Source organism: Mercenaria mercenaria, chromosome 7, assembly GCF_021730395.1.
Source record: "Mercenaria mercenaria strain notata chromosome 7, MADL_Memer_1, whole genome shotgun sequence".
Taxonomy (NCBI): domain Eukaryota; kingdom Metazoa; phylum Mollusca; class Bivalvia; order Venerida; family Veneridae; genus Mercenaria; species Mercenaria mercenaria.
The window spans coordinates 70961710-70983065 of record NC_069367.1 but is presented as its reverse complement, the minus strand read 5'-3'; the positions used below and the strand labels follow the sequence as shown (position 1 = coordinate 70983065).

Genomic DNA, 21356 nt, shown 5'->3' with positions numbered 1-21356 from the left:
AATGCTATCATTAAAAGATTATTTTATTATTTTACAAGAGTCGTTTCTTGTGTTTTTCAGTTTATTTCATTTTCACCCATCATTGTATCAAGTTATATCAAATTCCCCTCCGGTAAAGTAATTTTCTCAAATGTAAAACCGCTGCGTTTCCACAGGACTCTGATGCTCCCACTTACTGTCAGCGTACGGTCATATGTTACTTGCGGATAATGCAAGATTAAGTAAATTTCATATTACCTTTAAGTTGGGTGCTAGTTTTCACCATAAAACATCATCACTACAAACAAAACAAAAGAACTGAATGAGTAAAAAAAACTTTTTTGGCGGGATGGGGGGAGGTGGTTTATCCAAATAAACAACATTCTTATTAAGTTTCATGACTCTAGAACAACCCATTGCGATATGTGCGACACAAACTTTTATGCCCTTTATGCATATTTTGACCGAGTCAAGGGCATTGACTGTGGTCTTGATAAATGAAATCCTAAACAAACCCCAGGTATAAAACTTCACATGCACCCGAGCTGTAGAACTTTACATGCTGAATAATAATCCCATATGTTTTTATGACCAGGTCAAATACTTTAAGAGATACGTGCGACACAAAATTTTAGACCTTTTATGCATATTCGGATCATAACCCTTGTCTTGTTAATGGTAAAGGTAAGCTTTATTTAACGTCGCATATAATCCAACATACATCACGAGCTGCAAATCTCTTGTGCGACAAACTAGCTATCCAGTAACAGATACTTACCTTTGCTTATTTTACCTCCTGGTGCAAGCCTTTTGAAAGCCGAGTGCCAAGCAAGAGAGCTACCAGTACCATTTTTCACGTCTTTGGTATGACGCGGCCGGGGATCGAACCCCAGACCTCACGTACTCAAAGCGGACACTCCACCACTAAGCTATCGAGGTGGTATCTACGGTATTGTTGAGTGATTTCTCTCTCTCTCTCTCCCCCCACCCCCCACCGCCAAAAAAATGAAATAAAAAAAGCAAGAAACAGGTGCAAAAGAAAAATCTCATTCTTGTAATGCTTCATGGCTCAAGGCCTGAGATATGCGCATCACAAATTCGGACGGACATCGGACGAAGGCAAATCCACCCACAAACAAAAAGAATTGCGGGGCACATTGGAGTGAATAATTAAGTACAAAAAGATGTTAACTTTATAAATATTCAAGGCAGAGATATGTCTTTCTGTTCTTCTTCTGTTGACATCTTTCACTGCGTAAAGTTACATTAAATTCCTCTCGGTGGATTCGAAGTAATTGCCTTATTTTTGAAAATTTGAAAAAAAATAAGAAGAGAGATAAATTTCATCATATTCCAGACAGAATCATAGTTATTGTGCATTTAAGGAAAGAGCACAGCAGGGCACCGAGTGGCAAACCACCACAAGGAGTTTAACTAGTTTACTTTCGCCAAACCTCGCCCACACCGAGTCTAGCATACAGAGGTGTTATCGGCTGATATTAAATCGGTTCCTTCCCATTTTGTCTGTTACGTTATTTGTCTTCAAAGTTTTTCTGCACATATAAAAGAAGAAAAATCTAGTTGAGGTCTTACATAGGTACATGCGTTCCCATTTTCATGGGATTTTTAATTGATTCTAACAAGTGTCTTTAAAATGAAAAGAAAATGGTCATTGCTTTATAACTGTCACTAAAGGATTCAGTGAATTCCAGCAGTTAAAAAAACATTAACCAGGTATCTACTGTGTTAGTTGATAAAACTTTGGGCGGATTTAATTAAAACAGATCATACTAACACAACACTATCTAAATTAATATTGAATTACGGTGTTTGACATACGTAAACGTTTATATCTGTTAAAAACGTTTTGGTATCACTTTCTACATTTCAAGATTTTACACTTGAAAAACATCTACGAGATCATATGGACAAGCAAAATAACAAACTTCATTTCATGCTTTCCCGTGAAAACTGAAATAAATATATTGATAATTTCTCTGTTTCGAAGCAATATTACCTTTATTTTTCATTGGTGCAGAACAACATTTGATATGATGCGAAATATGAATTTCAATTGGAAATTCTTTGCAAAATATACTTCAGTAAATATATAAGCCATGCCATGAATTCCCAGTCCAATATTACCACTTTAGATTTTCGCAGTAGCGAACTGTGGCAAGTCTATATCTGCATGTAGTTCTCGTGTGGCTATCGGTATGTAACATTATCGTACTCGCATTAACCGTTAATTATAGGCTATAGCATTTATTTTTATCCATCTGTACTTAAAGGTCCAATACTAAGGAAAGTGAACATTTTAATTTCTTTTAAAAAGCACAGAAACTATTTCATTTTATTGGAAAATGAAAGTTGGTATGTAGAAATTCGAAATAAATCGCAGTATATGTACAATTATTTTTCTATGAAGTATGAAGAAAGTTAAAAAGATCTGTCGATTCATTGAAATTTCAACATAATACACATACATTTCTTTGAGTTCCAAAGACCTTCTGTAAATTTTGACCTGCCAATCTTCATTATTTAGTGTCTTGCAGAGGTCTATGCACTGGCTATGAAAAAAACTGCCAACTCACTTTCCCTTAGTAATGGACCTTTAAGAAATTAGAAGTGTTAAAGACCCACCAATACCTAGTGGTCTACTTTTTCCTCCCACATGAACTTGGTGCAAATCATTCTGGTAATAATGGTATAATACAACTATTCTACAAGATGACAGGTGGACAATCTATGCCATGTTTTCACAACTTCATCTGCAAACTTATTCAGCCATTCTCTTCTCAGTATAGTTTTATAAACACAGAATAATATCTATCTTACACTGTAGAAACAAAGTGTGGTCTAAACTCACCTTAATACATGAAGTACCGTGCATACTACTACATTAATTGAATAATATATTTAGACATAAAATAAATTGTCTTAGCCTTATATCTGTTACTGTCAAATTGTAACTAGATACTTGTTATTTCTCATTTCTCCTTACAAAACATGTATAACTACCATCATGGAAATACAAAAGATTACAGTTATTTTGTGGTTTGTCTTTAAGGTAACTTGACAATAGCCACTACTGACCTTGACATTTTATAGGGAAAATACAAATATATAAAATTATAACTCTCAAAATATACTGAGTATTTAGAATTGAAGCTCAAACAAGAGCCGGCACTATTAGTGACAAACGCCCTGCCCTTGACTTGACTTCTAAGTGTAAACTTGATCTTGGAGCTAGGGGTCCTGGTCTTGCGCGTAACACATTGCCTCATTATGGTAAACATTTATGCCAAGTTGCTTCAAAATCCCTTTGTTGGAAACAAAGTTATATACCGGACACGAAAAAGTTCCTATTAACCTATGACTTCTGAGTATGACCTAGACCTTGGAGCAAGGGATCTGGGTCTTGCGCATGACAAATTGTTTGATTATGGTTACCATTTATGCCAAGATATTTCAAAATCCCTTCATGGATGGCAGAAATATGGACCGGACACAAAAACAGACCCTGTTAACATTTGAACTCTAAGTCTAAGTCTGACCTTGACCTTGGAGCTAGGGGTCTGGGTCTTGCCCATGACACGTCGTCTCATTATGATAAACATTTATGCTAAGTAATTTTAAAACCTCTTGAAGAATGGCAAAGTTACGAACCGGACACGAAACAACACTTGCCATAGCTTTCGCAGAAGCGGTGGTTCCATCGCCGCGGCAGTGGAGAAGTCTTCGCAGAAGCGGTGGATAAATATGGCCGGTTGATTACATTACGGTAAGTTTTCTAATGAGTTTTCTCATATTAATTACGTTTGAATGAAAACAACCAGTGAGACAGGAGCCCACATGTGTACTCTTCCAGCGACAAACACTCTTTGTCGTTCATGTAAACACTTCTGTACAGTTTGACGAGGGACTGCCGTTTTTGTAGAATCACCATTAAAAATGGTAAAATATTGTACAAAGCGACCCCTGAGCACTTTTGCATCAAATCGTAAGTATGGCACTGTCAAGCAAAAACTATTTCTGGGTAATAGATGAATCATTATTGAAGGCATATAAGATAATCAACCAAAATGTGATGCGTATTTGGTACGAAAGAACATGATGTTATCTCTTGGCAGTAGATTATGGTTCAAAACATGAAGCTTACTTTTCGTACGTATTCAACAAAATGGAAGTGCAAATCAATGGAATATTATTTCTAAATATTCAGTTTCTATTGCTGTCTTATGTCAAAGTGATTTCATGTATCTACCCCAATCAAAATCTATGGAAACATGCTATTTAGTTTAGTTAAATGTCCATAACGAACATTAAAGAAACAAGATCCACCGCAATGCGTTGCAATTGTACCCACCGTCACTGCGTTGGAATCACTTTTTGGTTGATTATCTTATATGCCTGCAATAAAGATTCATCGATTACTCAGAAATAGCTTTTGCTTGACAGTGTCATACTTACCATTTGATGCAAACGTGCTCAGGGGTCGCTTTGTGCAATATTTTACCATTTTTAATGGAAATGCTACAAAAACGGCAGTCCCTCGTCAAACTGTACAGAAGTGTTTACATTAACGACAAAGAATTTCACTAAAAAAGTGTTTGTCGCTGGAAGAGTACACACGTGGTCCCCTGTTTCACTAGTTGTTTACATTCAAACGTGAATGAATATGGGAAAACTCATTAGAAAACTTACCGTAGTCAGCCGGCCATATAATATTTATCCACCGCTTCTGCGACGAATCCTTCACCGCCGCGGCGTTGCGTTGGAACCACCGCTTCTGCGAAAGCTATGGCCAGTGTGGAAACAAACCCAATATATTAACGTTTGACTTCTAAGTGTGACCTTGACCTTGTAGCTAGGGGTCGGAGTATTACACATGAAACGTCGTCTCATTAAGGTTAATATTTATGCCAAACTATTTCAAAATTCCTTCATGGATGGCAGAGTTACTGCCCGGACAAGAATTTACTAAGTTACGGTCGCACGGACGGACGGGCAATGCGATTTTGATATGCCCACCTTCGGGGTCATAAAAATCAAAGAACATACTGTAGTGTAAATAAAAAGTTATTTGCTGAAACATCGTAAAAAGATGTAAGGATGTTATTAATAAATAAAAACCTAAAATTATCAACTGCTTTTGTAAAATTCTTAAAAACTCTATAATAACATAATACTAGGGTTGTCTGGTACTAGTATATTAACAAAACCTTAAAAGTAGATCCCTCGGAAGCACCGAGGACAAGGCAAATAGTGAATATTACAGACTCGATTTGATTGAGACCGCATTAGCTCTAGTTGGTTTAATTTGTACATTAGTCAGCAGTGTACATGTATTTAGATAATTTACAACCATGCTTTGCACGGAATATCACGGATCAGAGGGATAGACTGGCTATATTAATTACTACAACCCGGCAAACTGTAGGGAATCTAAAGTGGTAGTATATTCATGGCATGATTGTTTTCGTTAGATGCGTATTGTTATATCACTCGAGCTGCGTCCTCGTGATACAAGGATTTTTTTATTCAAACAAGGATTTAAGGTTTCGATGGAGGCCTTGAGAAACAAAAATCAAACCACACCAAATCATAGAAAGAAAGAGTTGTTTGACATGAAAATTGAACAGCATGTAAAACATGTATATTACTTTACGAAACAAGTGTCAGTATACTGATATAAACATTGAATTCCGGAAAAGGGCTGCATAAAGGGGCTCCACTTCCGGACAGTTAAACGCCTTTAAAAACTCACCATTTTCAAAGAACTGTTACACATGTTTGTTTTGATGCATTTGCAATAGCGTGCGAGTGGTGAAATTTCACGTAACAAGGTGGAACGTAGTTTTCAGCAATTGTTTATCTTTTTTTCTTTACAAATGGCATTCGTTTTCAAAGGGAGACAACTTTTTCTCAGAGATTACTTAAAATAATCGGAAAAAGTTGTTTCCCTTTGAAAATGAATGCCATTTGTACTTAAAATAATCGGGAACAGTTGTCTCCCTTTTGAAAATGAATGCCATTTGTAAAGAATTAAAGATAAACAATTGCTGAAAACTGTGTTCCACCTTGTTATTCGAAATTTCACCACTCGCACGCTATTGCAAATGCATCAAAACGAACATGTGTAACTGTTCTTTGAAAATGGTGAGTTTTTAAAGGCGTTTAACTGTCCGGAAGTGGAGCCCCTTTAGGCAGCCCTTTTCCGGAATTCAATGAATATATCAGTATACTGACACTTGTTTCATAAAGTAATATACATGTTTTACATGCTGTTCAATTTTCATGTCAAACAACTCTTTCTTTCTATGATTTAGTGTTGTTTGATTTTTGTTTCTCAAGGCCTCCATCGAAACCTTAATTCAACGACAAATCACTGTTTGGAATATACTATTTTCCTCGATTTCTCTTTTGTTTTATCAGTTGACCCAAGTCCAACAATCTCGTGCATTAACGATATCGAAAGTAGGGTGTTTTTAAGGAAATATGATGAAAATAGCCACATAAAGTGTGTTTACAAATAAGATGGGATCAAAGACTTCACATCTAAGGTACTATATAGAAACTTGCTATATTCAAGGAAAGTCGTATTTAAGTTTCATAAACACCGCACGATATTCCGAGCCATTTCCATCTTCGTTTGGATTTGTGTCAACTGATAAAACAAATGTAAAGATAAAAAAGCAATGATATATAGCTACGTTTTCCCGTGATTCATGTTTTTTATGCAAAAACCTGTGCTCAGGACGAAAATTTCGATTTTCCGAGCTCCCTGACGTTAAGAGTTCATTGTTTACCACAAAGAAGGGCATATGCGCGAACAGAGGGGTTCGTTTTCTTATTTACCACAAAGAGGGATCCGATATGCATACAAACCTTGCTACACAAAGCTACATGCCGAATATCTAAGCTCAGGGCCCTGCAGTTTTAGACAAGAAGAATTTTCAAAGTTTTTTTTCTATACTAATTTATGCTAATCAAGTGAAACTCAGGGTATTACCAATTTTGACCCAAGGGGCATGATTTGAATAAAGTTGGTAGAGAACTACAAAGTGCTTCATGCCAAATATCTGAGCTCAGCGCTTTATAGTTTTAGAAAAGATCTTCAAAGTTTTTCCTACATAATTCTATATGAAACAAGTGAATCCCAGGGTGCACCAACCTTGAACCAAGAGGCACGATTTGAACAAAATTGGCAGCTGCTACATGTCAAAAGCCAAAGCTCGTGGCATAATGGTTTCAGACGAGAAGGTTTTTTTTTAAATGTTTCTTCTATACAAGTCTATGTAAAACAAGTGTGGCCAGATTTGGCCCTAGTGGCATGATCTGAGTAAACTAAATGGTAGAATACCATTAGACAATACACAATACTACATGCCAAATATCTAAGCACTGGTCATGATGATTTTAGACAAGAACTTTTACTATAGAAGTCTGTGTTAAACAAGTGAACTCCAGGGTCAGGCCAATTTTGACCCCAGGGTCATTTGAGATAACATTCTACAGGACAATTAGACAATGCTATGTACCAATATTTCAGCTCAGGTTTGGAGAAGATTTTTACTCTTTTTTTTTTCCATTACCATGGCAAACAGAATTCTGCACGAGTTAAAATTCTTTGAACTTCAATAGATGACCCATCCACTATCTAGAACACTTTGTGCTCAGGTGAGCTATAACAAGAGCAATGCAATGCGGGGCAATATATAGACTGGAAGGTATGACCTTGACCTTGAAGCCAGCCATCCAAAACATGCGCTCTGCATCTCGTTCCGATGTGGTGAACATTTGTGTCAAGTTTCTTCGAAATCCCCAAGGGCTTCAAGAGTTACAGAGCGGACACGAAATTGCTTTGACTCCTTAGTATGACCTTGACCTTGAAGCGAGCCATCCAAAACATGTGCTCTGCACGTCGTCTCGATGTGGTGAGTTTTTTTAAAACCCTTCAAGCAGTTTAAGAGTTAGATAGCGGACACGAAACAGTTATATGAACTTTGACACCTACGTGTGACCTCAATCTTGAAGTGAGCCCTCTAAACCATGTACTCTGCACATCGTCTCAATGTGGTGAACATCTGTGTCAAGCTTCTCGAAATCCTTCAAGAGGTTCAAGAGTTACAGGGCAGACACGAATTGCTAACGGATGGACGGACCGACACCAGCTTCATAACATAATACGTCTCTCCGGGCGTATAATAAAGTTCTTCAAGGAAGGAAAAACATTTTACAAACAAATTCATTATTATGTTATTTTACTGTGGTTTTGCACACTGTAAATAATCAAGGAATGCAACTCATAGCCAAGACAGGCACCTCGAGTAAGCAAAACACATTGAACTATGACTTTCAATAAATATATAACTGTACATATACATAAAAACAGAATACTAAATATCTGACAAATGCATTAATATAACAAATATCAAGCTACAAAGCAATTGTCACAAGTATACAGAAACAATTCACATTCACACTTACTGTAAGTAACCTTAAACACTATCGTTTATGCAATACGGTAAACTGCTCTACATTTTTTAAAAAATATTCTCTGCATATTACACTTCATTTTTTTTTGTTGGGTTTGGAGCCATATCAACACAATTTAGGTCATATGGTGACTTTTCCAGCTTTTGATGGTAAAGGTAGATCTCAGGTGCCCCCTCTATCCCAAGGTACTGTTTCAATCATAGGCAGGCTTCTTGGTAGAACAACCAACATTCTATAAGCCAGCTAGATCATCGCTTCCTCACATGACAAAGCAAGGTCTAAAACACATATTGGTGAGGTGCAAGTTATTCAAAGTCAACAACATTAACTACTCAGTCACGGAGACAAATACATTCAAGGACAATTTCTACATGTATTACAATGGTGCTTTCTCTCCACTTATTCCAAAACTGAGCCTGTCACTAAATATAATCAATACCCCAGATGCCCCTTCAAAAAGATATTGAGATAATAACTTTCAACATTTAAGTGTGACCTTGACCTTGGACCTAATGACCTGGATTATACACTTAGCCTGTCCTCTTCATGAGGTTTACCACTAATGCTAGATTTATGAAAACCTCCTAGGGGTTTTATGTTATGAAGACACCGAGAAACAAATTTGAGGTTAAAAACCTCTAGCTAATTTAATAGAATACATTCTGGTGGTTAAGAAGAAATGGAACTGCCAGCTTGGTCCTTTAAAAAAATTGACGCTAGTTCCTACAAAGCAAATTAGGAGATACGAAATAAAGTGGACACAAAGTTAACATATTTGACCTTTGACCCAACAAGTGTGACTTTGACCTTGGACCTAGTGACCTGGATTGTGTGCTTGAGAGGTAAATAACTGCTACTTTTATGAAAATCTGCCCAGCATTTTACAAGACACAGAGTGACATGAAGTTAAACTATTTGACCTTTGACCTTCAAGTGTGACCTTGCCCTTGGGCCTAGTGATCTGGGTTGTGTGCACTCTTTCTTAATAAGTAAATAATTGATGCCAGCTTAAGGAAAATCTTCCCAGCAGTTTGCAAGATATGCAGCAGACATGTGACCTTGACCTTGGGCTATTTGCATGGGTTATGTGCTTTGCAAGTCATCTTAACAACGTAATAAAAATTGATAGTACATGTAGTGTTATTAGATTTTTTTAAACAGTTTAAAAAATATGGAGTGGGCACAAAGTTAAGCAGTTTGACCTTTGACCTAAAAGTATCGTCTTGACCTTAGACCTTGTAACTCTGCACATCATCTTGATGAGATTAATGACTGATGCAAGTTTTATGAAAATCTTGCCAGCAGTGCAGAAGATACAGGACAGACATTAATTATGGATGGACAGACTAACGGATGGACATGCTGGACTCCAATGTACCGGTAACTCCCATACACTCTATACCTGGGGGTATAACTACACATGTCATTACAACTACAAACAGTGATAGATCCTTGCATACAATCATCTACAAATAAGAGAATAAATCTAACAAAATTAACAATGTTCTTCATGATGATACATAAAACACTATTTTCTCACAGAAGTGACAGAATTAACATCAGTAAAAAGAAACTACATTATGATGGTTCAAAGAACAAAATAACTTAACTTTTATAAGGCTTTACATAAACATTTACTTTAAAACATGTAAACAACAATTTATATATTTCATTAATAAACTGCAAAAACAATACAAATGTAATCAAGTAATCAAACATATAGAAATATACAGTCAAATGTCTTTAACCTTTAGCCTGCTGGTGGCAAGTGGTTTTGCCTTTGCAACCAGTGCAGACCAATTTCAGCCTGCACCTCTGTGCAGGCTGATATTAGTCTGCAGTTTGCTATTCAGTCAGTAAATTTTCAGTGAACACCCCCTCAAATAATAAATGGTATAGCCCAAATTGAATGATGGACCATTCCATTTTAGAAATTTAGCAGGCTAAAGGTTAAAAGCAGACCTGACATAAGCAGGCATATTATTTATTCAGCATATCATCATTATGATAACAGGTTCATGAGAAAGGTTTTGATCATACAGATATAGGCACCAATAAAATGAGATTTCTCAGTCTGAAAATATGTAAATTAGACATCATAGCAGTTCATTTATATACAGCTGATATTCCACCGCCAGGAAACTATAGCAACAAAGATAAAATGATTCAACCTTGCATCTAATACCTATTAAAATTCTTACTGCTTAGCATGTCACATGCACATCAACACTGTTTAGTATAAAATAGCAGGGGACTGAACTCTATATATAAACAAATGTTACAGTAGAAAAAAATTGTGGGTTTTTAAACTGCTCTCATTGCTGACCCGTATAACAAAGTGGTTTGTAAATGTGCAGCTATAAACGTACCCTAATTAATCTAAAACGGCTTAAAGTTAAGGTGGTTTGCACATTTGAAACAAATGTTGTACAATGTGAGATTTTATTCAACCAAATTTTTTTTCAATGCACCATTGTATCACAAGGAAATTCAGTCAAAGAAAAAAGAAAGGGTCATGTGTTTGATTTATTGTTAGACCAACTTGAAGATATTTGTCCTCCAGTCAATTTTCACAATAGGCTTCTCTGGGAAAATCACAATTTTGATTTCAATCATATGGCCAAATAAAATGTATATGTCAGTTTGCTTTTTTTTCTCAATCTGCCAAATATCAATTAGTCCTTCAACTGATGCTTACTTCATGTTAGTAGTTAGTTACTTTTTTTACATCAAAACCTATTTACTGTCAAAGTAACCTTCAGGAAGACAGTATTGTCGACTGAGTCACACTTCATACATGGAATATAATAGATTTTCGGCAATGCTACTGATATAACCGCTTTTTAATGGATAATAATAATCTAGATTTTCCAGAAAAATGTTACGCAAACCTAGTTCAAGTAACATACACAAAAATACAATGATTTTGTGTCCAAACTAATGTATATAATATCTTTAAAATGTCCCTTTTTCCTTTAATTGCAATCATTTACTTAAACATAAATATTACAATTTTTATAAATATTTACTGATATAAAACAATGACCTTGAAAACAAGGCAATTAATGAGGCCAGTGTTCTGCAAAAGACATACACTCATTCAAACACTAAGTACCTTTGAGTTGAGATTTTAAGTTGAAAGAAATTGCCTATGAAATAACAAAAATAAATTACCAGTGTTGTTTTAAATATATGCTAAAACCAAATCCCTAAATATGTTTTTAATTTAAAGAGGCTTCTTCCCAAATTTATGTCAGTAAAACTGAAGTCTTCAAAGAATGTTAAATTTAGTATTTTGTACCAGAGCTTTTCTTGTACAGACTGACATATAAATATTTACAAAGTCACCCTTTTAAACAATGATTTGTAGAGGAGTGACTGTTGAGACAGTCTGGAAATGATGAACAAAACCAATATTCCAGGTTACTTTTACACGAAAATATATTCTATTTTCACTTCTTTATCATTTTTCAATGTCAGATTTACATTTTACATTTTTCATCTAAAATGTAAAAAAGTAGCTTTTAATTGCACTGGCATCATATCTAACAAGCAGATCGATAAACCAAAATGTCTCCCATTCAGTTCCGACATCGAAGAAATTTGTATAACAACTAAATACTCATCATTATGGTCCTAAAACAAAACCATTTAACATAAATAGTTTAAAATTAACAAATAACATATTGTATACAACAAACTTACATTTGTACATATCAACTAACTGAAGAAAATGAAAACAAAAAATTATGATACAATCATGACCTAAATATTCACAATCCATAACAATAAAATCAGTAAATCTATTAACATGATACAATTAAATGACAAACACTTTGTATAATCAGATTCAATTCAATACAATATCACAGGGCTATATTTTCATAAATATTCATGACCTGTACAGATTATCTTGACTCGATCACTTTAGCCTGCAGGTGGCAAGTGATTCTGCTTTTGTGACCAGTGCAGACCAAGATCAGCATGCATGTCCCTGCAGTTGATCTTGGTCTGCATTGTTCACTATTCAGTCAGTAAATTTTCAGTGAATAATAAATTTGAATAATAAATGGTACTGCCCAAATTGAATGAGAGACGTCCATTTTAGAAATTTGGTAGGTTAAAGTCAATAACAAGAGGGCCATGAAGGCCCTGTATCGCTCACCTGACCTATTGACCTAAAGATCATCAAGATAGTTTCATCAAGATATGGTCATAAATGTGGCCTCTAAAGTGTTAACAAACTTTTTCTTTGATTTGACCCCGTGACCTAGTGTTTGCTCCCACATGACCCAGATTCGAACTTGACCTAAAGATATTCAAGATTAACATTCTGACTAAGTTCCACGAAGATACAGTCATAAATGTGGCCTCTAGAGTGTTAACAAGCTTTTCCTTTGATTTGACCTGGTGACCTAGTTTTTGACTCCATCTGACCCAGATTTGAACTTGACCTGTATATCATCAAGATTAACATTCTGACCAAGTTTCATTAAGATATGGTCATAAATGTGGCCTCTAGAGTGTTAACTAGCTTTTCCTTTGATTTGATCTGGTGACCTAGTTTTTGACCCTACATGACAAAGATTCAAATTGGACTTTGAGATCATCATGACTAACATTCTGACAAGTTTCATGAAGATACAGTCCTAAATGTGGCTTCTAGAGTGTTAACAAGCTTTTCCTTTGATTTGCCCTGGTGACCTAGTTTTTGATCCCAAATGACCCAATATCAAACTCATCCAAGATTTTATTCAGGGTAACATTCTGACCAAGTTTCATTAAGATTGGGCCAAAATTGTGACCTCTAGAGTGTTAACAAGCTTTTCCTTTGATTTGATCCGGTGACCTAGTTTTTGACCCCAGATGACCCAATATCGAATTCATCCAAGATTTTATTGAGAGCAACATTCTGGCCAAGTTACATTAAGATTGGGCTAAAACTGTGACCTCTAGAGTGTTAACAAGCTTTTCCTTTGATTTGACCTGGTGACCTAGTTTTTGACCCCAGATGACCCAATATCAAACTTGTCCAAGATTTTATTGAGGGTAACATTATGACCAAGTTTCATTAAGATTGGGTCAAAATTGTGACCTCTAGAGTGTTAACAGTCAAATTGTTGACGACGGACGGACGACGGACACAGGGCGATCACAAAACTCACCTTAAGAACTTTGTGCTCAGGTGAGCTAAAAAGAATGGAAAAACAGAAATCACTGACAATGATTTATACATTATTTGCCTTGTTAAAATGCCTGCTTTACTATATATTGAATAACGTAAAGTACCTAAATATGTTTAAAATATTAAACAGTTTCTATTTACACACATGTAAAATATGTGCAGAACTACCAGGAGTCTTTGTTGGTAAAGGGTATGAGCTGGCATATTTTATTCACACATTCCTAAACAGTGTTTCCCTTAAATTTCTTTCTTTGTAAAAGCCAAATGAAAAATATAATTCACTTCAAAGATATCTACCAAGTGGAATGTCTTGAAGATATATTATAAATATTGTTTTCTATCATGGACATCATATCCCTGGGTAAACTGTTTGAATGAAAATTTTGAAAAACTACTTTTCTCATAATTTTACCTCTATATGTTTGTTCCTTTTGTGTAGCCCAAGACAAAAGAAAACAATCAAAAACATTTAATGTCCTCTAACTATGTCAAAATAGCAACTCTTAAAACATTCTAGCCCAAAATGGCTGAAATGTGTCAAAATAGCAACTTTTAAAACATTCTAGCCCTAAATGGCTGAAATGTGTCAAAATAACAACTTTTAAAACATTCTAGTCAAAAAAGGCTGCAATATTCAAATTAGAATGAAATGAAAATACTAAGATATAATATCATTATAAAACAGGCAAACTGAGCCGTTGCACAATTATCACTAACAGCTCAGACTTTGTACACCCACAACACAGCTTCCAATGCACTTAAAGTAACAAGCGTTTGTGTCGCATAGGTATGCACTTCACTGAAGCATTTATGTATTTCAAGCATGGAGATTCATAGATGACTTGCTGAGAACTCACACATGATCTCCAGACGGTGTCCCCAAGTTAACCTGTACTCTCACGGGTTGGTCAGAGTGCTCTCCGAGACCAAGATCCCCGCTCAGATCTTCTCTATATTTAGGGAACTGTAAACGACAGAATAGTAAAACATGTTACCAACATGACAAGGTAGATAAAGAAAACAGATCTGAAAACACTTCATGACCACAAAGAAACAACACAAATATATGATATGAAAAGTATGAGTTATCAAAATCAAAGTAAGGCCAAATCAGACTGACAAAGTAAGGCCAAAGCAGACTGACAAAGCAAGGTCATATAAGGCTGACAAATTAAGGCCAGATCAGGCTGACAAATTAAGATCAGATCAGGCTGACAACATTTAGCTGAAAGCAGTCTTTATGTTGTCTATTTCACACTTTCAGAGACAATAATGTGAATAAGTAACATCTGTTTATACTGCTACAAACTTTAAGACTGACAAAATTGTAAGTTTTTTTGTTTATTTAAGGTCTACACTTATTTCTCCATTCATATATTACTGACATGCTACAAGCCTTTTACTAGCCTTTCTCCTTGATTATATATATCTATTAAATATTTGCAATATATGCAAGCAATTAATCAATACTTCTGAAATCACCATTCCTTCAATAATAACATTCAATTATCTTTAACCTTCACACAGATATAGCGCATTATTTTCATTCACAAGGTGTTTGCTTTAAATACCTGAATAATTCTTTATATATACCAATACAATAAGTGAATATAAGACATCTATTTACTACAAGAAGCGTACCATTGGGAAGGGTGGGGTGAAGAAGGAAAGCCACAATGACGTTAGTCATCAAAAGTAGTAACATACTAAAATATCTAGCAGAGAAACACCACATTAAATTAGTGACGGTACATTTTCCTTTTTTTCATACTATTATTTTAAACATGTACTAGACCCAATAAAATAAGTATTGGAAACATAGAATGCACCCAAACAAAAAATTACATTATTCTGTCTAAAGTCTGTTCATGAAGAGATTACGAAAAGTGCAACACCCCTCAATTCCTTTTGCACTTGTATTACAAAGGAACTCTGAAATTTAATGGACTCATTGATCCCAAAGGTCTGAAAACAATGACAACTCTACACTGGATTTGGCTGTATACATTAATCCATGTCACATTCATACATTATAATGTACTAAAAAATATTAGACCATTTTACATATTCCTGATTGTACAATATTTCAATACAGTCTCACAACAGAGAAAGGTTGTTATGACTTCAAAAAACGGCCATGATATATCTTTATTATGTAAACTTCTGAATCAACTTTTGCTTTAAACAAATCACTTATTCCTCTGTCAGAATGTATAAGAGGGAATTCAGCCTCAGAGCTGCTTAAGATAAACCTGTGGAACTAGGCACTTGATCTGAAGGTCTTTTGCAATACAGAGGTTTGAATGTGCGTTCATGTTGTGTACTGCTTTAAATACAGGTGTCGTTTCCAATATGTGTGCTCTGTACAGTTAAGAAGGGTTGATCTAAGCTATACTTGATTTGCTTTATTTATGATATCCATTTCATAAGATTTGTTGATTCGTCCTGAAACATTAAGAACTAGAGCTATCACTAAAGGTGATGAATGTACCCCCCGCATGCACTGACACAGTACATTGCAATTTGACACGCACAAGATTGCATAATTATGTTGGACTGTATGTATATAGACTGTATGTATACAGTATAGTATATAGTATAGTAACAAAAAACAAAGTCCCATAACTATACAGAATATTTATCTAAAAGAATGTAACATGCAGCATGCACAACATGGGTTGGTACTTACTCTTGTGTGAAGTTTCATTAAATTGTGTGTAAGGGTTTGGTAGATTAGGCACGCACAAGACTGCATAAGCAGACTGTAGGTACATAGTATGTTAACAAGAAACAAAGTCCCATAACTCTGCAATTTTTGTCGCTGAAAGAACCTAACATGCCCCATGCACAACTACTGTTGTTACTGATCACTTGTGTGAAGTTTCATTAAATTGTGTCAAGGGGATGAGGAGAGATGGTGCGCACAAGAGTGTGTCTATGTATCTAGTATAGTAACAAAAAACAAAGTCCCATAACTCTGCAAATTTTTGTTCTGAAAGAACCTAACATGCCCCATGCACAACTACTCTTGTTACTGATCACTTGTGTGAAGTTTCATTAAACTGTGTCAAGGGGATGAGGAGAAATGGTGCGCACAAGATTGTGTCTATGTATATAGTATAGTAACAAAAAAACAAAGTCCCATAACTCTGCAAATTTTTTTTCTAAAAGAACCTAACATGCCCCATGCACAACTGCTGTTGGTACTGATCACTTGTGTGAAGTTTCATTAAATTGTGTCAAGGGGATGAGGAGAGATGGTGCGCACAAGATTGTGTCTATGTATATAGTAACAAAAAAACAAAGTCCCATAACTCTGCAATTTTTTTTTCTAAAAGAACCTAACATGCCCCATGCACAACTACTGTTGGTACTGATCACTTGTGTGAAGTTTCATTAAATTCTGTCAAGGGGATAAGGAGAGATGGTGCGCACAAGATTGCGTCTACGGACAGACGACCAGACGGACAGACAGACAGACAGACAGACAGACAGACAACCTGAAACCAGTATACCCCCCCTTACAACTTTGTTGTCGGGGGGTACAATAATTCATAGTCTAAAAATACAGTGAAACACCGCTCGCTCGTGCATCGATGACTCGAGCACCCTGGCTCGCTCGAGCAATTCATGTGGTCCCGGCCGATTTCCTTCTATTTTCTATCTGAAATTACCATGGCTGGGTCGAGCATCGATAACTTGATCGCTCGAGCATGACACCTGGTCCCTGTGTATTAACTTACTCTTTGTTGCTTCTGGCTAACTCGAGCAGAGGTGTCAAAATTTTTTGCAGCTTCGGCGACCAGAATGTATCGGTTTATTAAAAATTTTCGCAGGTCGTGAAAATTGCGTTGTCTATTCCCCGACTATCTTAAATGTTTGTTTGTCGGTATATTTGATTTGATAATGAGATTAATTATTATTGAAAGGTTAAAGAAAAGTTTTATTGATCAAATATTGATCAATTACTGTTTGCTTTAGATTAAAGCAAGCATGTAGTTACTTATTACATCATAGATAACGTTTGTGATACGTTTTTTTTAAATGTCACGGGTTTGTTATTATCATGTATCACCGTTTCCTCTGCAAATGGTACCAATGACAATTGATACAATAAAACTTCAAATTTCCTTCGTATGATGGTCAATGTTTGGGTCGCTCGAAACCATGGATGACTCGAGCATTTTGCTCATCCCCTTGCGACCTCGAGCGAGCGGTGTTTCACTGTAGTCTTAAATACTTTGTTACCCCTAACAATCTCATAACTTGTTCTAAGAATCTTAACTAAACTGAGGAGAGAAGTTAAATGCTTATAAATGAAGCAACGACATTTGTTAGAAAATGGATAATGATGTTGCAATCAGGACAAGCCAGCTGTTAAATCAATGTTTACATAACAGAGTTCAAGTATTTTGTTAGGTCATGTGTCACACTTACATCCAGAGTGTAAATGAAATGTTGCATTTAGCATGCTTTGGAACACAGTCCAATTTTTTTAGTATTTTATCAGATCTCAAAGTGTATGGTTTTATTTTGCTTCTAGTTCTCTTTCAAGTTTTCATACTTTATATTAACAAATTTGGTAGTTATTCCCCATGTCCAAAATTTTCTAAAATACAGTACTTCAAAGTACAAAGTTATATATAATGTGTTATATCAACCTATTATTTGTACACAAAATAAACTAAAAGACGGATACATTGTACAATACTTGTTTACAGAACATTTACACTTTCTGATGATGTATATAGTAAAGACAAAATGTATAATACCAGTAGCTCTCAAATATTGACAATCTCATATACTTGTAAAATATATCCCTAATTCTATTTCATATGTCACTGTCTTTGGTCTGTATTACAAAACAGACATGTCCAACAAATGAAAGTATTCCAATAGCAGTTTCCCGTGAAATGTTAATAACAGTTTGTATTCTAATCTCCTCACTCATTTGTCCAGAAATATTTTCTGAACACCTATCAAACCTCAGTGGTTTTATAAAGGACTGGGAGCAGGAACTGCACTTTTCTATAGTGGTCAGCTTTTTTTCCTGTAGCAAATAAAATTCTAAATAGGAGGGCACCAAGAGCCCGCTCTTACTTTGTGAAGTCCAGCTTTTACCTCACTAATGAATGTATCTCCAGAAACATACTTATTTTATGTCACTAAAAATATTAAAATGTTGATGTTTAAATCTATAAATCATAAATAATTCAAAATGTACATACCAAGAGAAACAATTATTGTATCAAACCAAATAATCCCCCTTAAACGAAATTAGTAAGAAGACATGACAGTACCACAGCACACATAAAACAAGCACTACAGTTTGCTCAGTACACTCCTTGTTATAACTCAATTTTTTGACACGCTGGTTTCTATTTTCTTTAATCATTATAATAAGTTGTTGGGTTCAAGGTCACACAGAAACAATTATAGGTCATATGGTAACTTTCCAGGTTCAAGAGGTGGAGGAAGACCCTAGGTGCCCCTCGCTGCATACTTTCATGCACCTGGGTAGAACCGCCAACCTTTAATAAGCCAGCTAGATGGCTTTAAGTATCAGTTTGTGATTCTATTTTTTTTTTTTTGATGAAATACACAAACAATATTTATCTTTTATACTGCAAACTACAATAGTTTTTTAAGTGTAACAAAATGCCAAAGATCAAAATACATAATGTGACCTATGGTCTCTGCGCTAGTTCACATCTACTTCTGAGAGTAAAATACATGTATGAAATAAAACATTCCAATTCTTTAAATAACTTCTTTCAAAGATGGGCATGCTTGTACTTATATGTACAGATCATGTACATGTGAAGGACTGGTCTTACAGGATGTAGTCATAAAAAGGAGTGCCATGAGCAAATCCTACTGAAAGAACCCAAGCATAAATGAGCCACGCCATGTGAAAACCAACATAGTGCATTTGTGACCAGCATGGATCCAGACCAGCCTGAGCATCCATGCAGTCTAGTCAGGATCCATGCTGTTCGCTTTCAAAGCCTATTGCAATTAGAGAAACCGTTAGCGAACAGCATGGATCCTGACGGATCGCTGGTCGCAAATGCACTATGTTGGTTTTCTCATGGCGCGGCTCAAATAAACTGACTACAGCTCACCTTATACAGCATGGAGTTCTACCTAGTCAAACAAAATCACCATTCATGTATAAATAGAATACTTTGACCAAATGTACATAGATCAATAACAAAAGGTAAAGCAAACATGTTCACTGCCCACACATAATCCTAACACAATAAATCTAATTCATTTATACACTGACAACATGCAACTGTTTCAAACACTTGGAATTTTTTGCTTGAAGAAATAAAGTCAACATACTAAAACTGTTTATATTTCAACTTTAATCAATGCATTTTTGAAACTATATGTTAAGTAAGAAAGAATAGCCAAATTAAACCATGTTACCATCCCTCTACACATCAAAATAGCATTGCAGTCCACATATAGCAAACATTTATAGCATGGATATATATATATAAAAATCAGTACCTGAATAAAAATAAGCATATAAAATGAATATTTTTGTGGTATGAAATAATGCAACAAGAGCTGTCCGTAAGATAGCCAAGCTCGACTATTCGAAATATTGTCCCAGAAGCAGGAAAATATTACCCAAAAAGGTTAAATATCAAAAGAGTTTTAAGTTCAAAAGGGGGAATAATTTGACCAAAATGCATATCAGTTATGGGACTTGCTGCTATCAACTAGTTTTATAACCTCGAAGGCACATGTGAAGTTTCAATTCAATATCTGCATTAGTTTTGGAGATAGAAACTTGCATGTAAAACTTTAACCAGAATTTTCAAAGTCCAAAAGGGGGCATAATTTGCCCAAAATACATGCCAGAGTTATGGGACTTGATCCAGTGAGGTTAGTAATTGATCTAGAGAAAGAAAAAATAAGTTTCAAATCTATATGCCTTTTAGTAATAGCTGTATGTACCTGCACGCAAAACTTTAACCAGCATTTGCTAAGTCCAAAAGGGAACATAATTTGGCCAAAATGAAGGTCAGAGTTAATGACTTGCTGCTATCAACTAGTTTTATAACCCCCAAGACACGTGAAGTTTCAAATCAATATCTGCATTAGTTTTGGAGATAATAACTTGCATGTAAAACTTTAACCAAAATTTTCTAAGTCTAAAAGGGGGCATAATTTGCTCAAAATACATGTCAGAGTTATGGGTCTTGACCCAGTGAGGTTGGTAATTGATCTAGAAAAAGAAAAAATAAGTTTAAAATCTGTATGCCTTTTAGAAATAGCTGTATGTACTTGCACGCAAAACTTCAACCAGAATTTTCTAAGTCCAAAAGGGGACATAATTTGGCCAAAATGAAGGTCAGAGTTATGGGAATTGCTGCTATCAACTAGTTTTATAACCCCGAAGACACATGTGAAGTTTCAAATCAATATCTGCATTAGTTTTGGAGATAATAACTTGCATGTAAAACTTTAACCAAAATTTTCTAAGTCCAAAAGGGGGCATAATTTGCTCAAAATACATGTCAGAGTTATGGGACTTGACCCAGAGAGGTTGGTAATTGACCTAGAAAAAGAAAAAATAAGTTTCAAAGCTATATGCCTTTAATTGATGGCTGTATGTACTTGCATGCAAAAACTTAACCAAGGTGTGACGCCGACGCCGACGCCAGGGTGAGTA

At 35.4% G+C, this 21356-nt stretch overlaps 1 protein-coding gene across 9 annotated transcripts in view; it reads right to left on the bottom strand.

Moving 5' to 3' along the window:
* Positions 1–8229: 8229 nt before the first annotated feature.
* Positions 8230–21356, bottom strand: part of LOC123553956 (sodium/hydrogen exchanger 9-like) — a 75657-nt gene continuing 62530 nt past the window's right edge. For 6 of the 9 annotated variants that reach the window (XM_045343729.2, XM_045343726.2, XM_045343730.2 and 3 more), the window contains one exon: positions 8230–14630. Coding sequence is in view for 7 of the 9 variants with exons in the window: in XM_045343726.2 (XP_045199661.2) it covers positions 14520–14630 (111 nt within the window). In the remaining 2 variants the exon portion in view is untranslated. Of the gene's footprint in view, positions 14631–16061; positions 16112–19791; positions 19814–21356 lie in introns of all 9 variants that reach the window. The other 3 variants (XM_045343733.2, XM_045343731.2, XR_006686924.2) reach the window with 3 other exon arrangements.